The 23,735-nt window shown below is 41.8% G+C and overlaps 6 protein-coding genes across 6 annotated transcripts; 3 read left to right on the forward strand and 3 right to left on the reverse strand.

Annotated features, from left to right (window-relative positions):
* Positions 1-6,257: 6,257 nt before the first annotated feature.
* Positions 6,258-7,325, forward strand: EAE97_000134 (uncharacterized protein; the record flags this gene model as incomplete). The annotated part of the gene is made up of 1 exon (XM_038870644.1): positions 6,258-7,325. The coding sequence occupies one exon, from the start codon at positions 6,258-6,260 to the stop codon at positions 7,323-7,325; it is 1,068 nt and encodes a 355-aa protein (XP_038738005.1).
* Positions 7,326-9,480: 2,155 nt separating this feature from the next.
* EAE97_000135 (uncharacterized protein) lies at positions 9,481-10,458 on the reverse strand (the record flags this gene model as incomplete). Its single annotated transcript, XM_038870645.1, has 1 exon — positions 9,481-10,458. The coding sequence occupies one exon, from the start codon at positions 10,456-10,458 to the stop codon at positions 9,481-9,483; it is 978 nt and encodes a 325-aa protein (XP_038738006.1).
* A 1,761-nt stretch (positions 10,459-12,219) lies between these two features.
* Positions 12,220-13,553, forward strand: EAE97_000136 (uncharacterized protein; the record flags this gene model as incomplete). The annotated part of the gene is made up of 2 exons (XM_038870646.1): positions 12,220-12,418; positions 12,487-13,553. 2 exons carry the CDS (start codon positions 12,220-12,222, stop codon positions 13,551-13,553), a joined length of 1,266 nt encoding a protein of 421 aa, XP_038738007.1.
* A 1,231-nt stretch (positions 13,554-14,784) lies between these two features.
* On the forward strand, positions 14,785-15,651 carry EAE97_000137 (uncharacterized protein; the record flags this gene model as incomplete). The annotated part of the gene is made up of 1 exon (XM_038870647.1): positions 14,785-15,651. One exon carries the CDS (start codon positions 14,785-14,787, stop codon positions 15,649-15,651), a length of 867 nt encoding a protein of 288 aa, XP_038738008.1.
* Positions 15,652-17,711: 2,060 nt separating this feature from the next.
* EAE97_000138 (uncharacterized protein) lies at positions 17,712-19,096 on the reverse strand (the record flags this gene model as incomplete). The annotated part of the gene is made up of 3 exons (XM_038870648.1): positions 17,712-17,868; positions 18,048-18,895; positions 18,956-19,096. The coding sequence occupies 3 exons, from the start codon at positions 19,094-19,096 to the stop codon at positions 17,712-17,714; spliced, it is 1,146 nt and encodes a 381-aa protein (XP_038738009.1).
* Positions 19,097-20,280: 1,184 nt separating this feature from the next.
* Positions 20,281-22,632, reverse strand: EAE97_000139 (uncharacterized protein; the record flags this gene model as incomplete). Its single annotated transcript, XM_038870649.1, has 1 exon — positions 20,281-22,632. One exon carries the CDS (start codon positions 22,630-22,632, stop codon positions 20,281-20,283), a length of 2,352 nt encoding a protein of 783 aa, XP_038738010.1.
* Positions 22,633-23,735: the final 1,103 nt, after the last annotated feature.

The raw sequence follows: 23,735 nt of genomic DNA on the forward strand, positions 1-23,735 counted from the left end.
ACAAGAATACAAGTCAAGACGAAATAGGGTAGATAATTTTGGGATACTTATTATGAAGTGTATATAAGGATGGCGGTCGTAGAGATATATAGGTACCTATCTATCTATATCTATCTATCTATCTACCTATCTACCTATCTGTCTAGATAGATCGGTAGGTAGCTAGCTCGCTGCCTGTGGTTCGATTGGACAGTCAGTGGGGTGAGTATGAAAGATGTTTTTGACTGATGTTTTTGACTGTTGAATAATATTGCCTTTTTTTTTTGTTTTCTTTTCTCTTTTTCTTTTCTTCTCCTTTTCTCCTTTTCTTCTTCTCCTTTTCTTCTTCTCCTTTTCTCTGATTCTTCTTCTCTTCCTACCTACTATCCTTATTCAATCCCCTCAAAAATTAAGCATCCACTCCATCATGAATCCAGGTCTTCAAACCTAAAATCGCAGAAAAAAGATGAATCTCAAGTTAATCCTGGATTTTACTTCAAGGATAGGTATTGGATTGTGTGTATTGGGATTGTGCCGTGCTTGATTTTTTACCGAGTTTTATTGTGTATTTCGGGTTTTCTGTCTAAATGGATTCCGTGTGTTTGTTTACTGTCGATGTCGAATTCTTGGATCTTTGGATTTTTGGTGTGTTTGATGGAAAGATGAATGGGTGAGGGTTAAGTTAAGTGTTGGATACTCATTATAATTGAGATGTGAAGCAGAGTGAGGATCGAGAAGTGAGGAGGAAAGGTGGAATGGAGAGGGAGATGGAAAGAAGGGGAGAAGCAAGGTTTAAATCTCTCTGTTAGCATGTGTGGAGGATCTGCTGAATAATTTTTGAGGGAGAGTAGGAGGGGAGTTTATAGGGTTTGAGATTGGTTTGAGATGGGATTTCTGGGGTGGGGAATGGAGATTTGGTGAATGAAATGGATGGTATAGGAGCTATTGGGAAATACATAATGCGGGGTTCTTTGGGGAAAGAAGTGTGATTTCTGAGATTGAGAATTGATCTTGAAGAAGCAAATAAACAGCTGCTACCTACTGCATGGTAGGGACAAGATGTTATCTGCGTTGGGCATCTCTGTTTCAGGGACTAGAGAATTCTCAGGAGAGTGTGAGATGTGAAGTTATTCCTTCTTTCTCTTTTATTCTTGGTTTGGAGTGGGTTAGTGTGTTTTTGCGTTCAAGGTTCATAATTTTGTTATCGTTAAGAAATTTTGATTGTTGGCGAGCATTGTTGGCGAGCGTTGTTGTTACTTTGAATTGATCAATGACCATGAACTCACCATACCACACTATCTCTTAAGTATCAGTTAAACTTCTCTATTTCCTCTCCATATAGTCAGAGATCTCAGAGAATCAAATAGTTAAAACAATTTCCAAATTTCCACTTCCCAGACCTTGTAGCCGGTCCACAAGTTTTCTCAGAATTGTCTATCGTTTCGAAGTCGATGGACAGGATATTTTATACCCCAAGGACCATATGTCGATATGGAGTAAATCCCGAGTATGATTAATCGACTCGATTTTTGGGAAGATTAGATAATTTCGTTTATTGATCATTTCGTTAAGTAGATCGATGTGGTGAATCACCGTTCCATACTCCTCACTTCTACCCTGTTAGCTCTGCAGTACATCCCTTGATACGCGAATTTTTCTTGAATGAGAAATGTATCAAACACTGTTTACCTGAACATTGGAACTATCAAGCCTTAAATATATGGTTAGCAAATATTGCGAAAAAGACGCATTGTTGTTGTGTCCAAATTTCACATCTTCAACGGAATGCATCTGAACGGGTTGGAAAATTTGTAGAGACAAATCGATCTGCAGTGAGCAATCACTTTTCAATCTGCCTTTGTGTTGTGTTTTGACTGGTGCCACGCATTTTATCCCGCATTTGTCGAAGTGCAGTAGTAATATGACTGTTTTCGTTGTCGAAAATATCACAAATTCATTTACTCGCAATGTAGCTTATTTTTACTATCAACTCTTCATACTCAATGATTGGAAGATCACAAATACTGATAGTTGGTCTCTTATGCACCCTTCTCCTTTCTTTCACGCTTAAAGTTGTTCAGAATCTGCTCTTTGTTTGAAAAAAGAAACATCAAAAAATGGTTAGGTCATTTATATTACTACCTTGGGATTTCTCGCTTAGAGCAAATACTTGACGCCAATCCCGAGGGGGTGGCAGGTGAAAAACGGGGTGGGTGAAGAGGTGTATGGGGATTAGTTGATTGAGTGGATGAGGTTGGGTTATCTTAAGTATCGCTATCATAGGTATCTCTATCATAGGAAGTAGGTTGAATTTCCTGTATTCACTCTTCTACCATCCCATCAACTCTCCCTCTTAATTACTATTACCACAGCATCTCCACATGTTTTCCCACATAATCTTCAGATTGCAGCTATTTCAACACCATCTGTTTGATTCCCACATCCACAAAAGTGTGGGAAGAATTGGCTAGACAATATGAGGCTCGTCAATTCAGCATGAATTATTCTGTGCAATACTGTTCTATCTTATAGATCTCGGTACCTGGATATAACCAGTTAGGAAGCAGAAATTCGATATCACAGAGAAGGATAATTTTTCGTGGAGGGATGAGAAATTTTGTTGTCGGTTACCCAGTACTCTCTTCTCTGTTAAGTTTTGAGTGTCATTGTTATGCATCAATTCTCACTGTAATAAAACTCATGATCATGCTGGAATTTCCTGCACGAGATGGGCAGTCAAATTGCATCAGTTTGATGGGTCGTACATTCATAGCCATATCAACGCACCAGACTGTAATTGGGTGTGGATCTGGGGAGATATCTTCGTTCTTAATATTTCGTTAGATTGAATTTTGGATGGAATTTTCTTGGGGTGAGAAGCTGTATTAAATCCAATTTATAGCTGATACCATGAGTGATACTTCGGAGTATAAAGTCAATCCTGTTCGGTATGGATATATTCTATAATTGGATTTGAGTGAAGTTTTATACCCCTCACACTCAATTCACCTCTCAGTTTCTCTTCATATCCATAGTCAAGATTGAAATTCTTTCCAATATCGGGGTATATAAAGACTCCCTCCATTCAATTACAAGCAGTATACAGCATAAATTGATATCTCTGAAATCTGGGAGACTCAGCAAGTGGATTGTCAGTGATGAATGGTTTATTCGAGAATTCTCCTGGGGTCCTTTCAACCGAGACAAAATTATTCACATCTTGATCTGCAGTCTTGAAGGGAACTTGCAACTTTGTTACTGTCGCTGATTGGGCGTTTATTGTCGTAAGTTTGAATTAGATACTATTATCGTTTATGTGTTCAGACCAACAAATTGGACAGGGAGCTTGCATTTTGTCAACTAAAGCGAAAGGGAAAAGGAAAAAAAGTATGAAATCATCATTACCAGCTACAATACTACCAGGCGTAATCATTCGTATTCACATTAATTACACGTCAAAAAAGATCTTTCTTTTCTATCCCCTACCGTACTTGCTCAAGTGTTAATCCTCTTTGATGAGAAAATTGAGCAGGAAGTTACTCAGTGCTTTTTATATTTGAGAGCTGGGCTATTGACATAAGTTTTGACACGTTATCTTCATGTACTTCATTCAATGGTCTGTTTTAGATCAACAGAGGGGATTTTAAGATGGGCGTGCAATTTATTCACTGATATGGATGCGAGACCGGGCACATCTTTCACTTAGTGAACGACTTATCTCTTGGTATATAAAGATATCTTTTTGTCGCTCAGAGACATTATAGTTTTCGAAAAGGCTTGGGGTGACGAATTAATGTCGTTTGACGTCCTTGTATATTCTATATTACTGAGGAAGTACTCCCCAACAAGTCAACCCATTGCACAGGAACTTGATCTACGTTACCGTCGTCAGCCTTCCACAAATCACGTCGATCTTGCGATTGTTGTCAGTGCACTCAATTATTATTGCTCTAAATATTCAGCTTATGCAACAGCTTTGTATATTAATTTTCATCCGAGTGGATATGAGGGATGATTCTCTAAGGTTTTAAAAACTTGCTTGTTCTGTTCTCGTCTCGTGCGCCATTGAAGATATAACTTTTCTACTTCATTCATATATTGCACTTCTCACTCTTGGCACTCTGGCATGTATTTATTACGAGAGACAATAAGATTTGGGACTCCGTGAAGCTCTTCTGGAATTAGGCTATAGTGTAATGAATAGCTCGTGTCGCTCGCTTAGGAGCAAGCCGGGAGGAAGGTCTAAGCTGTATCCTGAGTTGCTAATTATATAATTGTCACTGTCTTTGTGTAGATGTAGCTCTAGAAATTGTTACACGAATCTCGGGATACTTACGATTGGATGCACAGGAATAGTGGTGTTCTAAGTGTCAAGATAGACTTTTTGTCCTTGTGGTCGTCTCACTGACGACTGTCATTAACAACGATAGTCGTGGATTCTCTAATAAATTTGTTGGGTTGACTTAGTAAGGGGTGTGTATAGGGTTAAATAGTATTGAATTCATGTCTGTCCCCTTCGTATGAAGGGGGCATTGCTAAGCTATATACACGTTCTCTGTCACGTGTTCCAACAAATTATATGTCACTTCCAATATAATTGAGTGGTAAGCCATGGATTGCATTGAATATCAAAGTTTGAGTCTTTCGAATGGTTCGTAGAATCCAATTTGAAACTACTCTGAAGAATCTTGAACCAATGTTCTCTTATCTTAAAAACTCAGGTCTTTTCGATATAGTAACATCTGATCCGTCTAGAGACTGCTCGCTGTCTGAACTCACCCCAATACCGGGCATAAATATTCCATAAATGCTGGCCGCAATCGCCAAATGTTAAAAAAAAAACAGTCAATCTCCGCCCGGCGTTGCACATTGTCGAACTCTTGTAAACGTGCATATAGTCCTAGAGATTCTGATCCTGCGCTTTTTTCACATATTCCTAGAAACGCACTTAACTTTCGCCTTTTACTTCTTTTCCACTTACTCTACTCATATGCTCAGTATATTCGCCACGAACTATTACGTGAAATAATGTCCGGAAACCAATGGAAACAAAAAAAGCCCCTCGTTGATGCCAGTATCGAAGATGCTACTACATATTAGCGATCGATTCGCGAATCAAGATTTCGCAGAGATCGAGTACACCCGTCAGGGTTCTTGCCATCGCATATTCTACTTGAAGTGTCGTCGTGTCTGTTCATTTAAGAGCTTTGTATTAGCTTCAACGAAGAGTAGGCACACGATTCGTTTAGCCTTTTTCGTTGCCCGTGTCGAGCATCGCGAACAAATGCCCTTGAGTACTGAATGTGAGAGTTTCGCTGGATATCTGGATCTAATTGTTGCAAGAAGTTTGGGTTTCAGTTTTGGTAATCGATGTGTTATTATACACAGCCTCTAGTTTTCGTTGCTCTGGTCTGTTGCTGGGTTGCGAAGTGAAGTAAATAGATGTAAGTAGAAGATTAGACGGTAGTCATCGCGGCAAATTATCAGCCCAGTCGTCTGACATCAAGGATTTATTTCTCTTGAAATTGAATCTTTTCAAATGATGAACAATTTAGCACTTTGCAGATTCTTAGCGCTCATACGAAAATTGCACAAATGACATTTATCGTAGTTTGGATGAATAAATAGGTTAGCAGAGGACCCGTTTGTGCCTTTTATAGAAACACTTTTCTTGTCTTGAGTATCTTGAGGCTTGTGCTTCTCTTTGACCTCTGAATCATTTTCGGTGCATGGCCCCTGAAACTGAATGATGGTATGTTTCATTGTGTCTTGAGTTGGATCAGTACTTCGACATTGTTAGCCTAGCCCGACTTTGTGTTTCATTGACGGGGAACATTTAACTTGTGAGATCTAATATGGTTGCTATATGAATGACGGAATCAAAGGATGCTGTATTCACTTATACAGCTTCGTATTGAAGTCAACTAATAATATATCTTGGAAAAAGAAGGCAGCCCCACATTTAAAGCTGTGCTTTCAATTATATGTGAAAGTGAGCAGTAGTGGCATCTGTAAATCTTTGCCTCACGAGTCCTTTAAACACTTTATATACAAACACTTCACCATTTTCAGTAACCAAATCCTCTTTCGCGCCACAGTTCTTATACGTCATAACAAGTAGGTAATAGATCTTGGAAACCGCAGAGATATTCAGATTTGAGAAATTTACAGACAGATCACTTCTTGCACTTTTAAGGTACTCCACTAAAAAGCTATCCAATTTCAAGAAACGTTGATGCCACACAAGCTCGCACAACTCTGGTCATCAACAACTAGTCATGGATCCTCTTACTGAGATTGTTGTTTATAACGACATGGAAGAAGTCGGGATGCATGAAGAATCGTCAGATACTTCCCGACAAAGAGAAGACATCTGGAGTAAGACTTCAGCCATCAATCATTCAGAAAAAATGGAGCCCACCTCATCCTCACCCAAAAGATCCTCAAATTCTTCTGTCGGCTTCCTCGACTTATCACTTGAAATTCGACGCATGATCTATGATGAATACTTTATCGTCACCGAACCAATCTCATTCCAAATTGGACCGTCCTCATCGCTGGCCTTACATCTTGATAAGAACTATGGTCTCCACCCCGCACTGCTTCGTGCGAACAAAAAAATACACAGTGAAGCCGCACCATATCTTTACTCCAATCCGGTGTTCAATTTGGTTGGCATCCCCCCTACACTGCTACTACCCACTACCGATGCAGCTTTTGCTTATTTCTTGAGACAAATCGGTGTTCCTAATACAAAGCTTCTTCGTCACCTCATTGTCGACTTTCCCGAATTCAACCCTTGCCCTCGAGATTGCTTCCGCCCAGGAGAGGTTCCCATGCCTGTTGAAGGTTCTGTAAGAATTTTGAAGCAAATTCACGACCAGTGTACAGAACTTGCATCACTTAAAATGGCATTACATGGATTACATGATTTTTATTGGGCATTCAGCGATCCCAGTTGCGTTCAAAATGACTTGATTGCTACAGACTGGCTACACAAGCAATTACAGGGCCTGCCATTCTTGAAAGATATCGTCATTCATCTTCAAGTCCTTGAACTGAAGCGTAGAGATTATCCGGGATGGATAGAAAAGTCGCGGGGGTATGGATGGAGCTTCAAGGTCACGGAGTATGAGTATGACCTTACAGGAAATAAGGATGAGGCTCTGAATCTTATTACAGAGGCTGTGTCCGATCAGGCTAAGATGGAATATTCCAGGAACAAAATTCAGCGAGGATATTATATTAAAAGACAGACCTCTGATGGAGGATCTGAGATTGACTACGAATTGTCGTATTTTGTGGCTTGTTGCAAAATTGAGGAGGGTCTCCTTCAATCAGCATAGGATAAGCCCACTATCATTCGAGAATTTTATTCATGAGCGCGCAACCAACAACTTCCCTCAGACTTTCACACACACTCAGCTTATGTGGTTCGATGATCCGCAGCAAGATTCTCATTTGGCGGTTGGATAGGGACGAATATGGGGTCTCAGATAGGATACTTTGAAAATTCATTAGCTAGTTTCCAAAGTAATCCAGTTCAATCATTGCAATTTTTCATTGACATGGCGTGTGTTCATAGCAGGGGAAACAGACCAGAGGAATGAATGCGATATTGGCTATGTAAATTGAGTATAGCGCCAATGTAAGTGCCACAATATTTCCGCGATTTGCTGAAATTCAAGTATTTTTTCTCATGTGTCTCACTACCACATCAACCCCCAAATTGACTTACTGGCACGAGCGTATCACATCTTTATTGGGATTTCTTTGATGGATGAGTATCTACAATCGAGAGACAGAGTTAAATAAGATAACCTCCATAGGTCTCTCTTCTCCCGAGGGTTATCTCATCTTCACGTGGCGGTTTTATGACCTACTTGCCACCGAGTTCTCTCACGATATTTCGTTTATAAAAGGATAATCTAATATAATCTATCAAAAATAGAGATTGTGTAGATAGCAACCTCGACAAATATAGTGGGCGGAAATTTCTGGAGAGGACACACTCCGAAAATCAGGAATAAATTTTGACTTGAATCAAGCCAAAGGGATATGGGTCTCGGTGATATTTTCAGCTCTCTTCTACTGTCGATACCTGGATATTACCTGTCAATGACAATTCAACACACAGAGAGAGATTCACCACGCAAAGATTCTCATTACCATACTGTGTTTCATTGTTGTTATGACAAGTAGTCTCTCATCTTGACACAGTGAACGTCGCATTTTCTACACTTATGACTCCACAATACCAACCTCCATGGGATTATCCCCTTATTAGAAGCTATGGTGATCACTTGCTCTCAGTCCCTCCACAATTACTATCCCGTACATTCCTCGTCTACTAATCGACAGCCTCTCAAGTCTTATATAACCCAGTATTTTGTCTCGCTTTCGATTATCCTAATTAACCCCACCTCCAATAGTATATTGACTCAACTCTTCTTGTGATCCTCAGCACGCAACTTCAGAGACCACATATCAGTTAATATCACGAGAACTAGGTGTTCATCTCTCCTATAGTAATATTTGACAACGCTTCTGAAGTGAATACCATATAATGCGCCACATAATGCATGGCCTCATAGATTTTCAGCAATAGCTAGGTAGACTCATGTAGTGAACTACTAAGGCCAAATTCGATATCATAGCAAGACTCGAAATATTCTATTCCACAACCACTCTCTAAAGAGCTTTCGATTCATGTGGAAAACCTATAATGTAATATCCATCAACTTAGGTATGCGCAGTTCAGCTACCTAGAGTATTGACCTATTCAAACAGATACGGGAGATTCTCAACAAGCGTACTCGAGATAAACTCAACAATCTCAACCACAGGGAGATTGAACACGCAAAGAGGGATCGTAAGTGAATTCAAGAGCCTAAATTTCAAAAGATTGAGAAAGTGGAGACAAAGAAGCCATTGAGAATTTGCTTTGCGTGTGGATTCGTAGAGATGACGCAATAGAAGTTGAAGCAATATTGAGGAAATTAGAAGGAAGTATATTGTTATAAGTACCTCCGAGGAAGAAGATTTGTAGCAACGTATAGATTGAGACAATATGGAATTCATCTGGTATGGGAGATGAAAGATTGTGCGAAAAGCATATTCTAGAGCCTGGTATAGAATGTTCACTTGATCTTGGAATAGAATCAATAATTGGAGAGACAATGCCGAGTACCTGGAGAAACGAAGACATCCTGCACAACAAAAATTGTTAATAGATGGCATAACATTTACAAACGACAACAATACAAGATATACCAAACCACAATCAAAAGCGAAAAGACTGTCAAATGAAAGATCAAAAACTCCTGAATTCTCATCTAAAGTTCGTCCCATCATATGTGGCGATGACCAAGTATGCATTGTGCATACACATTATATACTGGCGAGTATTAGTTCTCAGCCGATTATCCAAACATAAAGCCGTGATTTCATCCGAAACTCTCATCTACCAGATGTAACGACCACAACCTTTGTCAAATTCATCTACAAGCTGAACTCGACCTTCATAACCTCATCAATTCCATCCTTGATAGCACTAGTCTTAACCTCATCCAATTTCTTCAAAGGTGACCTTGGGTATCCACCATATCCATAGTAGCTTTGAATGGCACTCTTGGTGCCAGCAATGGCAGCCTTAGTAAGGACCCAATCACCCTTGCTCAAAATCTTTTGCAACTCAAAAGCCTCATCTCTCTTTCCTTCTCTGTACAATTCCCAAATCTTAACACAAACCTTTGGCATAACATTTGCACCACCGGCAATGATACCCGAACCGCCGGAAACCAAGGTTTGAGCAGTGAAATCACAGATACCACCGAAAGCCATGTAGCCAGAACCTTCCGAAAAGACGGTCTTGGCATTGGTGGCCAAGGCAACTCTAGTAAGTTTTCCAGTGCTACCACAGGTGAATTTAGTACCGATGATATTGCGGTGTTTGGCGAGACGGATTAAAAGATCGGAATCCATATCAATACCGGCAACGGCACCTGGGTAGTTGTATAGGATGATAGGTAAAGGTGATGCATCAGCTACTTGAATGAAATAGTTGTAGACGGAATCTTCATCCATCAGACCACGGAAATAAGAAGGTGGTAATAACAGAACGTATTCTCCACCCGCTGCTTCTGATTCTTTGATGAGCTCGAGGGTACCACGAACGGATCCTTCTGTAGCTCCGACAATGATGGGAACTTGATCAAAGCCCGCGGCATCGAGAGCTTCACGAGTAGCACGTGTGACAGATTGCTTTTCGGCGCGGGAGAGATGGACAGCCTCACCGTTAGATCCCATGGTTACAAGACCCACGAGACCGGCTTCGGCGAGACGAACAGCATGTTTCTTGATGGTGGGAATGTCGAGCTCTTCAGTCTCAGGGACAAAAAATGTCATAGTTGGAGCGTAAATTCCATCTCTGAGAGGTCTACGTGTAGAGTGACCATTGGAGCCGTTGGTTGCCGCCATTGTTATGATTTTTTATATGTATAGATGAAGAGAAAGTGGGGTTTAAAGTGGGAGGCGAGGTACTAAGAATTTAGATATGTAAGAGAAAAATTTTATTTTCAAGAGGGTATACGTAAGGTAGTATGAAGAGAAAAAGAAGAAGAGAATGAAAGACTGAAGTAGGAAAGAGTATCTTATGTATATGCTAGCAGCAAAAAATTATGAGCAATCTTCTGAATGACTTGACACAAATCTATGCTAAATTAGTCCGAGGACCGGTGACCTATCTTTTTGTGAATAGTATAAAATAAGATTGAGTGGTTTTCCATCAGGATGCCGAATCTAGGAGGTCCATGGAGCTCGAGCCTGGAATAGTGTGCCGGACTTCCCTGGTAGTTTCTCAATTCATGATCTAAATTTGTGGGAGTAGTGGGGGGACTTTCTAACTTCCTCGTCTAAGATTCTTCCGATTTGCGTGTCAACCATGCATTGATAACGTTAATTGGCAAGAGGTTTAAGAAAAAGCGGGTTGAAGTAGAAGGGATTCATGACTTTGAAAGATTTCTGCTTCAGGGTGTACACAGATATGTTCTTGAATTGGCATCTGGTCGTTTTTCCAGTTGCCATGTATGTATCTTTGTACGTATGGTTCTTGTTGATCGTTTCCTGGCTGTCTAGACGATGATGCACGGCACACATCCCATGACTAACGGTTTACTGTAATAGATTTATGCATGCTAAAATGACAATCAATATGATATGATCAATGCCGTCTGAGCCATTCAGAGGTGTTCCAATTGATGGTAGTGAGTGAGCGTTGTTCGAAACATGTGGACTAAAATTGTCAATTCAACATTCTGAGTGTCGTTGATGCTGGAAACTATTTTTCCACCAATGAACTTCCCGATAATGCCAAGGGCGTGGGGTAGAAATGTGGCCAAATTGAAATTAGTTCAGGCTACTAAAAAGGGATGCGGGGCAAACTTGGGGAGTGGGAGAAGATGTTTCTGGGTACAGAATGGGGAAAAAACCTCATGATCAAAAAGTTACTCTATTGTGGATTGTCTTAAGATGATATACAATCTAGCTAGACGTTGAGGCTCAATCATGCAATATGATCCGTCTAATTTCAAGACTAAGAGAAAAGATGCAGAAGACGTTTGCAAATAGAGATCGGAGCACAAGATGCTGTACCTATGAAATCAAGATCGCGGGGTAAAAGACTCGAATGATTGGAGAATGGTTATATGATGGTGTTCCTAATTAGTATGACAGCCCTCAACTCGAGGAATTGAGAGATCGTGGTAGTCGTCCCTGAAATGTAATACAATAATGCGGAAATGCTTAATTACGATGAAATCCAAGACTATAGAAGAGTTACATTCTAAGAAAGTGTCGACTTTCCTTCCATGTAGAGTCTCATCAAGGATCTTTCTAGATATCCGAGCCAACCCCTTCATCCCGCAATTTTTCTCGCTTTTTAGCCCCGGATAATTAAGCAGCGAGCAACTCCGATATTGACCCCTCAAATTCTCCGCCAAAACTCGTGATCCAACAATTTGTTTCACAGTGATTCTTTCCTTCATGGTTAAACAAATTAATGCTTGGAAGCTAAGGGTAATTGAACCACCACTTTCATTATGAAGTCGACATCATCCCCCACTATCTTAAGCTCTCTATTCACTTGCATCTCAATTGACTTTGGGTCAATCTTTACTTGTTCTTCATCTTTTTAGAAATTTCAATACACTTTACACAAACGGGAATCTAAACACTATCATCATGGCTTCAGATTTGAAACCCCTCAATGTCCTCATGGTGGGAACTGGTGAATATACCACCGGCTTCGTAGGAGGTGGAGCTTCAGGATCAGACAAGAAAGTTGGAGTTGTAGGACTTTCGTTATTTGATCTGCGAAGACGTGGAAAGGTCGATAAATTGTCTATGGTTGGCACATCTGGTGGAAAATTTCCAGCCATCCGTTTGTCTCCCACTTCTTTCTCAATGCGTATCGTCCTCCTCGGATTACCCACTGACTGAATTTACCAGGCGAACATCTTAACAAGAACATTTCCCAAGTTTACAACAATCTCGACACATCCTTCGATTCCTTCCCAGCAAATGACAAAACAGATCCGGCAGCTTACAAGACTGCTATCGATGCGCTTTCCCCAGGTGATGCCATCACAATCTTTACTCCCGATACAACTCATTACCCCATTGCCCTCTACGCTATAGAACGTAAAATTCACGTTTTAATCACCAAGCCCGCCGTCAAAATTCTTTCTCAGCATCTCGAGCTTCTCGAAGCTGCCAAAAAGAACGGTGTGTTCGTCTACATCGAGCACCACAAACGATTTGATCCCGCATACTCCGATGCTAGACACAAGAGCTTGGGATTGGGCGATTTCAATTACTTTTACAGTTATATGAGTCAACCTAAATCACAACTGGAGACTTTCAAGGCTTGGGCTGGTGTGGATTCAGATATTAGTTATTACCTGAATTCGCATCACATCGATATTTGCGAGTCGATGGTTTCACAGCAGGGATTTTTACCAGTCAAGGTCTCAGCAAGTGCTAGTAAGGGAACAGCTGTTGGATTAGGTTGTGATCCAATTACAGAGGATACTATTTCTTTACTTGTGCACTGGGTCAAGAAGGATGACCCAAACAAGAGGGCTACCGGTGTGTACACTGCTTCCTGGACTGCACCACAAAAGGCTGGTGTTCACTCAAATCAATATTTCCACTACATGGCCAGTGGAGGAGAAATCCGCATTGATCAAGCCAAGAGAGGATACGATGTTGCAGATGACAAAGTCGGTCAATTGATGTGGTATAACCCATTCTACATGCGTTACGCACCAGATGAGGAGGGCAACTTCGCTGGACAGACAGGATATGGTTATGTCAGTTTCGAGAAGTTTGTCGATGGATGCAGATTAGTCAATAGAGATGGTGTCTCTGCGGTCAAGGTCTTGGATGATAGAGGATTACCCACTTTGGGCAATACTGTCGGCACAACCGCTATCTTGGAAGCTGGAAGAAGAGCTTTAGATGAGAACAGAGAGGTGGAAATTAAGGTCGAGAATGGCGTTTGGTCTCTTGTTTAGGGAAAAGGAGCGACGGTTAATACTTTGGTGTTTAATGAACATCACTGCAAGGTGCAGTTGACATGAAATAATTATGATTACTTTGATGCTTTCTTCTACTAAACATGTTGCTTTCTGTTTCGCTCTAGCTTTCTGTTGTGCTTTGCTCTCCATAAAGTTGCCGAAATGATTCCTCTTGAAGACATCCAACGGGATCCAAAGCTTCAAATATCTGATCGCATGTGGGCAGAGCTGAAGCCTCCAAGAAAAAATGACACATAATGAATGGAACGTGCATTAGCCCCTTCATTCTCCTGCATAATTAAATGTCATGATCCCGGCAAAGGCTTTCTTCACTAGCTCGTATCGGCTCCTTTTTGAATGGCGTTATCACACCACTCATAAAAGCTCCTCAACAAACTAGCCGCTCGATAAGTTCAACAGATCTGATTACGGTAACGGCTTGCTGTTTTTGCTCTTTGTTCGAAAAAGTAGGAAGTTCCACGGTGCCGATTCATTGATGCGCTTCCCTGCGAGAGTTCTTCCATGGGTCTCGAAGACGTATACTCACCACTGGACTGGTCATTTGAAATATTCCTTCCAGCTTTTCACTTCAGAAGTCCGTCTCTTTTCATACGAGTAGTTTTAGTGCAACAAATGCATATAGTTCCTCTGGCTCGTCCGCTGATTGTTAGGAAGAGATTCTCCTTGTACGATAAAAACGTCCTTTTGATACTCCAGTCTATGAAGTGTAATGATTCTCAACTAAATCCTTATCTCCATCAAGAGGGCATCGCAACTTCCTCGCCAACTTAATAGGCAGGCACTAACATTTCGTATATTGTAGAGCAAGAGGCCTGCGGTAAGTGCTAGCCCTCAATGTTTACTCGTACAGGCTTGCTTACGATTCCCATATTTATTTACTCTTACATGTCACAACTCCGTCTTTGGAATATCTTTTAGAGCATTTCATCACCTTCAAACCAGCAGTTGGGACAAATGATGGCTACCAATTGTTATTGAATATCGGGTTCCCCAGCCTGCACCCACGAAACCGAGCCTCATTTTTTTTACGATTGCTACTTCAAATAACATTGATATCAGGTGGAGAACTGGGCAACTACATTGTACGATTCCCTCATTCCCCACATGTCAGAAAAATCTTCTCTATTCCTGATCCATGAATCTTTACGCTTTGTTTTACGCTAAGTCATGAATTCAGAACACACACTGACTCAACACTTAGAAGACAATGGCAAACGCATCAAGAATTCCTATTACTGACTTCCCTATATTCATGAAACTTGTCCCAGAGTTACGGAGTAAGATATGGCTTGCTACATTGCCAGATACTATTAAACCAGCTTTATTCCGATACAAAAAGGGATGTTGGCACCTTCTTCATCTTACGAAATACGATCCATGTGGTCAATATAACCGGCGGGATGACACGAAGAACATGCGTTTAGAGTTCCGCCACAATATGTTAGGCCATGTACAAATAGAGACGCGCCTAGTATCGGTTAATCACGAGGCTCGCGAAGTTGCTGTGAGATGGGCTCAAAAAAAGGGTTTTGTTGTTCAGAGAATTGAAGGGTATCCCATAATGTCATGTCCTTTCAATCCGGGACGTGATATACTATACATTCCACATGATGAAGTGGCTACGTTTATGGATGAACCAATTGATATACTTAACAAGGTAGACCCGGCCAATAGGGAACCCTTGCCAAGAACCTTCGTTAAGAATTTCGCTATAATGGAGGTATCAATGTGGACCCATGGACCTGCATTTCTAGGAAGACTTTTCAAGCATTTCGTGCCGATAGGAATGTTGGTCATTCTCATCCCTACGGAGCTAGGAACGAAATTTGCTGATCGGTATTTAAATCTACAAGAGCGATGGGAGTTCAGAAAAGGAGGAGCCTGGGTCTGGGACAACAAAAAAAACCTATGGAACGGTCATGGTAGACGGTTTCATGACAAATTGCAGTTTTACGGTGTTTTAGACAGATCGAGACATGACTATCGAAGGGTACTTGCAGACGATGATGGCTCCGACTTCAAGCTTCAAGCTGGTGCAGCCATTCCATCAAGACATAGAAGAAGTTTTTATTAAAGACCTGTACAAATACCTGATGGATTCTGCGCTCTAGCAACACGTCTTAGTAGATAATATTCTGTATGTAGCGTTCTTGAGATTTTGTCTCCACGTCTTTAAGTGTGATGTTACGTCCTAGACTTATATCTTAGTCTAGTGAAATCTCTTTAAGTAACTGTTCTTATTGTCTCGTTTTCTTCTTTAGCATTGTGATGATATTCAACCAACTGCACTGAGAGATCCAGCATCCCAACAGATGTGAGAAGACAAGATAACAGAACAAGAGTACCTGAAATGAGGGAATCGTGAAAAAAGTTGCTTGTATAATTTGACTTGGTCGTGGAACTGATTTTTTTTCCAAATTGTATCTGCAGTTGCCGAGGAACATAGGCAAGTCTTTTGACTGAGTCTTATAATGTCAGTATAAAAATATCAATAGCTTGACTCTTGCCGTATCAGTATACAGATTTGTATGGGCTGACTACATATTCTACAATGTTGTTGAAGTGATCCTCTGTCAGTTGAAAATCTTCAGCTCAGCGGTTATAAGATGCCATTTACATCTAATATTCGAAATCCTTTCTTGTCATTCCAGAAGCAACTTATGTTGGCAAACGATTACAGGCTTTGGGTCGATGGGGCTTCGCAAAAATAAAGATTTCTTGGAGCGTGCTGAAAAAGCTGATATGACGTCTGAGATATACAAAAGAGCTTGATAGTTGCTGCATGGCTCTCATCAGGTCATAAAAAATGATATCGGGACCTGCCTGCAAATTGTGGAAAGAATTTTGGCCACAAAAAGAATAATCTATATTGCTTCAAGAATCTTCTCAAGGTTTCTGTTGGTATCAACTTGGTTGATATAAGTGTAAGTACTTATTAGTTCTATGTGGTTGTATTCGTTCTTGATCATTATTATCTATGGGAAGCTAGTACTTAATATAGGGTAGCGCTAGCGCGACGCTAGCTAATACAGTGCCCTCTTTGATCACATGATCGATATCCCGACAGTTTCCGAAAACTTCAAATAGCTTCAACTAAATGATCTGCAGGAAGGGATTGGATGGAATTTTATACTCTTATGCAAAATACAAGTTGAGGATGCTCATGAATTGTGTGGGAAGTGAAGATTGGCTATTGGGGAGGTTTGCTTTCGGAAATAGATTAATCTAGCGTCGGGACTTCTTGGATGGAATGAAAGTCGCAAAAAGGGTTGACCCTTCAGGATAAATTGAGGGAATAGTCTAAGGAGATCGAAAGATAATGGGCGATAAAACTACTGCGTGAATTCAAGTAATGGACCTCACAGAAAAATATGTTCATCTAACAGTTTATGGTTTTCTTGGACTCAAGACTAAAAAACTCTCTCATCGTACACCAACCGCACATGTCTCAGCGATCGTGGAGATATTCACAATTTTTGGTCAAAGCTCTCGTAAATGAATATTAGAACGTTGAAATTATTCTGGATGCGGGTATCATAGCATTACCACTATCTACTTCACGCGTTCCTAATTGGATGAGAACTCGAATACTGAATCCGAAATTTTACTACAGTCATGATCCATGTCCAGTGCCCGATGCACAGTCTTGAATCTTCAAGAAAAAGCTCTCGTTTATCGGTCTCATCTTCGACTCTATCGACGAGGTCGAGGATACGGGGAGTTAGAATGGAGGTCAAATAACATTATTCGTGAGCAGTGACTGATTGCAACGGAGATGGCGGTATTTTGGATAGGGTCCCAGCTCAATCGGCGACAAAGTAATCTCACCTCCAGAGTGTAAGATATGTACGTTTGCCCCAAGGATAATTGGTAAGTGTGCTGATTAATTCTCACAGCCAGTTGTGAGAGATCATGGACATTTCTGTTTCGGAATGAGAATAGTGCCAAGAAAAGGATAGCAATCGAAATGCAAGAAAATGTTTCTATTATGTCCTATATCCTATGATTTACCTACTACAAAGCAAAAAGTTCAACCTGGGGTATTAAAGTGTATCTATCACAAACGGTACTTCTTCCACCTCCCAATAACTACCTGCACCTGAGAAAATTGAAATAGAAAGTTGTCAAGCGAACTCATTTCTTCTCGACACTCTTCTTGGCCTTCTTACTTTTGGGGGAGCAAGAGGAAAGAATGGAATGTAACCAAGTCTTGTAAGTGAATCGACTGCGAAGGGTAGTGGATGAAGATGTTGATGATCGAGAGGCACCGGGAAGAACTTTCTCGATGATTCTATGAAGAGAGAAGAGTATTGTTAGTCACAAATTCACGATTATCTAAGCTAGAAGACCATATAATGTAGGATCATCTTGTATTTCTATCTTTCTTGCTTTTGTACATTTCAATTTCTCATCCAAATCATTCACCCAACCCTCTATCAACAGTAAGAAAAGTCAAAGCGCTCCACTTACTGCGCCAAGAGAACAGCCCTATAGTAAACTTGTCCTTTGTCCAATTTGTCCATTGCCTCCGCGATACCCGACTCCGTCATAGGGAAAGTTTGAACGATAGGTTTAATTTCATGGAATGCAGCGAAGTCCAGCATTTGCTTGTGGGCACTTCTGTTTGCAACAAGGTTTCCTTGGATGTTGATACCAGCGACAAGGAATGGCATGTATGGGATCTCGAGGTTCTGGAAAGAAACTGTCAAGGGGTAGATGGTGGAGCGGGGTGCCATGATTGGGAGGATCAATTCCCAGTTTGGTTGAGCGGCAGTGGTAACGAGGAGACGGTTGATGGGTTTAGAAACCTTGAGTTCCTTAACATCCTTGGTAGTGATAAATTCGTGTGCGCCGAGCTTGGTGGCTTCAGCCTTCTTCTTGTCCGAGCTACTCAACACGACAACTCTGCAACCCATCTTGGCAGCAAATTGAATAGCCAAATGTCCCAATCCACCAACTCCCATCACAGCAACAACATCAGTGCTCTTGATACCCTGGAGGGCAGAGAATGTAGTAGCACCTCCACATTGTAAAGGAGCGGCAAACTCATCAGGAATGGAGGCTGGTGTGGGGAAAAGGAAGGCCTCACGCCAGATAGCGTGGGAAGCAAATGATCCTTGATCAAGATTGGCATATCCGTAAAGAGCACGTTCTGGACAGAAAACTTCGTTTCCAGTAAGACATTCATTGCAGTGGCCACAAGAATCGTGCTCGTAACCCCATCCTACACGGTCTCCTTTCTTGAGATATTTGGCATCAGGGCCAACAGATTCAACGATACCAACACCTTCGTGGCCAAGGACCATGTCGGCACCTTTCTAGATGGGGGGTTAGCTATAGAACAAATGACAAAGGGTGGCAAAGGAGTATGGACTAACGTAGTGAAGATCTGTTCCGCAAACACCGGAAGCGGTAATCTTTACCAAAACGCTGTCACCTTTGAGCTCTTCTGGCTTAGTGGTGGTGCTCTTGATGGGGGTACCATCTGCTCTGCCCTTGAAAACTGTGAAGGTAGGCATGTTGATTGTGTTTTGGAAAGAAGTAGATGATTTGATGATGGATTTGAAAAGTTGGAATTTCAAGTGAAGTTATAGATGCTTTTGAATGTCTTGAGAAGCTGGAGGGAAGAGTAGAAGAGGAAGTTGATTTGATATGGAATAAAATGCATTTACTATGGCTTTTTCCTCACATTATATAATCTTTGAACTCAGGGCCGCTCCTCCATGTTTGGGTCCAGGCACTATCCGGCCCATGGTTCCATGCGTTGGTATTGCTTAGTGATATTGACTATCGGCGAAGTGTACAAGCAAATGTACTCACGGGATTGTTCGTAATCAAACTTACCGATTCGCATCCGACAGAGGTCCCTGATGATTACCTGATCTTGAAGGAGAATCCGGAAGACAAACTATGGGCATTCAGTGCTTTATGTCCGAGTGGGACCCATGCTCTTTAGGCTTATGACTAAACGCGAAACAAAATTTACTAGGGTCTAATCTCCGGATACCCCTTTAGGGCTGAGCCATGTAAGCAATGTTGGTGACCAACTGTTGGACGATAAGATGAATTAACGGATCATTGGTTATTATCCACCAACGTTTGGATAATGCAAAGTTAATCTGTAACTACATTTCTGGAGTCTCGGAGTTAAATTGTAGAATTCTCAATTATGCTACCCCACGATTTTCGTGTCTTAACATGAGCCAATCAGACTACACGCATTTGCGCCGAAGGCTTTTCGGTAACCTTCCCGGCCTCAAGCCAAGAATCGAATATTGCTGGCTTAACACCCAAAGTCGATCATGCGTATCTATAAGTCGCTGTGCTTGCGAGCTACGAGAACGACAGTTCTCCATGATTGGCTCTGGCTTTATGATTGAAGATGGCCATGCAGTAATTTCTTTGTCATAATACAGCTGTGTGTTACAATGAAAAAGTAGATGATATCCAAGTGGTTAAAGCATTAATTCTATACGAATAATTATTGCTCATACAAGAGTAACTACCGAAGGATAATCTCGCTACTCCACAATATTGTTTCCCAATACAGCCACCACCCACATGCGTTTACCACGATGTGCATATTGCCATACCATTGCCAACCCGAGATTGAATTTGATAAAACTATAGTAATAGAATGGAAAGAAATATAAGGAAAAGAACGCCTGAAATCCATGCCTCTTGTTCATCATCATCATCATTACTATTCCGGAAATATCGTCCCCATATTTGCCCATAACATCTCAAAGTCTGTATATGAATCCGCTGGAAATGTCATATCAATGGATTGAGCCAAGATATCTTGAATTTCTGCGTTCGTCTCATTATCGAAAGATAACGAATCTATACCTTGCATCCCAGTGAAGCTATCATCGAGAAGACTCTCATATCCCGAGTCTCCGGCACTCATGACAGATTGTACTTCATCGGGCTTGGTCATGACTTTCGACTGTTGCGCCATCATTTGCTTCTCATAAGTCTGCGCGAGGCGGATATCCACTTTGGCACTGAGCTCAGTCATGACATTAGCAGCGCTGGCAGCTTGAGCAAAATTATTGCCAAAGTTATCGAAGACAGCGATGGCGAGGTCGAGAGCACCTCTTGCTGCTCGAGTCTGTGTGCCTTGAGGATATGCGAAAATATAACCGACGAGAGTCATTGCACAGTTCCATTGCCATTGGAAGGATTCCTGCCAGCCTGCTAGAATCGATGTCGACAAGATTACATGATGCATGATGTGCGTCAACTGCATAGCATGGCCGACACATTTGAGTGCGATTTGTTCTGAGAGTGCACTGGGTGTGCCTGCTGGATTGAAGACGATGAACGGCCGGCAGAGATTGGTGCTGAGATTGTGGTACATGAGTTCCAGGAGGAGTCGTTGTCGTTGAAGCCACAGTGGTGCAAATGGCTCGATGTTAATATGTGATAGGTCTGTGGAGAAAGGGGACCCGCCATTGAGACGATCAGTTTTGAGTGCCATGGGTACACCCCTGAGCCATTCATCCATTCGCTCTAAGTGCGGTTCCAGCATATCTGCATAAGTTCCAAGAGTTTGCAAGTCATCCCAAATGGTGCCTCTTACGTTGACTGTATTAGGGACTGGGGTATCGTAGAAAGCAGAGTAGGCCGATCGAGCAACAAGCAACAGTTTCGTATTATGAAGATTCCAAGTCAACCAGGTAACATTATCACCCAGAGGTGCAAAGCTTTGTCCTGCAGCAATGGCAACATCGCGGTCGTCTGTAGGAAGGGTGCATGTAGTATTACACTCATGAACCAAGAATGGACGACCGAGTTTCATACTCATTTTACTCTCCAGAACGTAGAGTGTCCACCACATGCGTTTCCGCAGTTCTCTTTCCTTTCTTGGCATCTCTTGGGGAGGCTCGACATGCAAACCAAGCATATAAGCTGTTCTTACAGCAGCACTACAAGCGCTGTCTGCCATATTTTGAAATGAACCACAGCAGAGGTATATGGAACATAGAATATGACATTGGAGGGTGGCTATGGTGGGCGCTTCTAGATCAGCTGCCAGTAGAGATTGACAACGTCGGTAATGCCATCTGCCAGCGATTGTTGCGTCGTTGACATTTACATTAGCTCTCGAGCCGGGATTATGTGCGCGTGTTACATTGGGCAGAAAAGACATGCCGTACTGCATACACATTGCGAGGATAATATCGACAAGCGCGGAAGGTTTCCTCTCTTTGTCGGAATTCATCCATAACGACTGGTAATGTTCTTTGAATTCTTGTTCATCGATAATGGGATTTGAGGTATAATATGATTGCCAAAAGAGCCCAAGAAAGTACTCTTCTTGCGTTGGTGAAAGATAGTCACCAACATTGAGGGGGTCTTCTATCGGGATCATCATCCCATTCTTGTTGTCTGATGTATCTGCTGTAGTCGGTCCATCGAGTACTTTACTCGCCGAGTTCGGTAACATGGCATGAGCAGAATGTTTTTGGTGTAGCGAAGCGGTCAAGAAAGTATTGAGGCGTCCGATAAAATAGTACAGTGATGCTGAGCCATACCATGTCTTCTGTGGGGAACGCGCGGTGCTGATGTGAATGCCTTCCCATTCTCTCTTGATTGAGTTTGCGTCAAATTCAAGGCCGCTCATACCACCCAAGCCACTCATACCGCTTAATCCAGTATCATGTCCCGATCGGGAACTTCCAATACTATTCGGCGGTGAAGGGAGTCCATGTGGAGGAAGCATTTGCATGTTTTGTTTGCTATCGCTTGAGCGCTCTTTATCGAGTTCCTTCTCGAGTTCTTGAACTTTTTGCTTAAGACGTTCAATCTCACGATATGCATGTGGAAGGGTTGCCAACTTCATAGCACCGCTATTGCTGCAGTTACCGCCTCGAGTTTTGCAGTTGTTACACGGGTGATCATTATCGCATTTGATCCGGTGAACTCGACACCAGTCGCACGCTTTGGCCACTTGACTTCGTTTTTGACGTGGACGGGGCCGTGGTGGAGGTTCTGGGGATGCAGAAGTACTAGGCGTAGTAGAAGGCATGCTCACGAAAGTGGTGAACATTTTGGGAGTAATGTGACGGGTATCAAGCAGAGAGACGGAGGAGAGATGCGCTGGAGAGATGATGGTGACTAGATGGATGTATATGCGGCACAGCAGCAACTGAGATTTGATAGTAGGTTGCTACGAAACCTAGCAGAATGTTGTTGCTTGTGATCAACGGTCAATTAGTACCTCCTAAGGTCAATTTCAGGAAAATTGAAAGTCTCAAGATATGAGCATAGAGGATACCAATCCTGTATGTACAGGATATGGAGTTTGTATGATTTGCGGTGTCAAAAGTGCGAGCAGATCTCTGGTATTCTTTATTTGTGCACGGGCGGCACAATTAATGTGTTTTGGGTGCCAAGGAGTCTACCCCAACCAGCCCCACCTGAAGGGACCCGGGAAGATAGATGGCTAGAATGCCACAAAACAACGTACGGCTTTTACGGCTTTGTACTATTCGATTTTTCCGTGGATGATGCCTAGTTCCAATCCCAAAAGGACTAGAAGTGAAGTATCTAACGAACTAAAGATGTATTGCTTTTAGACTTGATGCCAAAGGATTTGGTAGGGCTCGACCAATGATTCACCAGAATGCTAATGTTCATAGTTAAAGCGACATCTATCGGAATTACCGTCGATATCCAACCATCTACATCATGCATATGATACATTACAAATTTCTAATCGATTTATCTGAAAAGAGTTACCAAGCTTTGACTACTTAGGTACCGGTGCAACTGATTGAGGCGGAGATAGCGTTTTGGGCTTCGGAGAAGAGCCTATCATGCCCATGAGCCCCATAAAGGCTGCACTAAAACCCCTGTTGATCTGTCAAAATGCATTATCAGCCCTTACTTTCATCATTCCACCCCACCTACCGAAAACTGTCTGCGGAGTACATAATCTTATTTCCAAAAAGGAACTGTCTCATCACGACGTATCAACTTCGAGCAGTTAATCCACAACACTATCTTCATGGATAGAACATTATAATCGATAGATAAACCCACTGCCATTGTACGTACTTTCATCACACTACCTAACTTTAGCTACGAGGTCATTTAATACTACAATATCTCTCAAAGCAACAATGTTACCAGTAACTGCAAGTAATGGAG

Source organism: Botrytis byssoidea, assembly GCF_014898295.1.
Source record: "Botrytis byssoidea strain MUCL 94 chromosome Unknown BBYS_001, whole genome shotgun sequence".
Classification (NCBI taxonomy): Eukaryota; Fungi; Ascomycota; class Leotiomycetes; order Helotiales; family Sclerotiniaceae; genus Botrytis; species Botrytis byssoidea.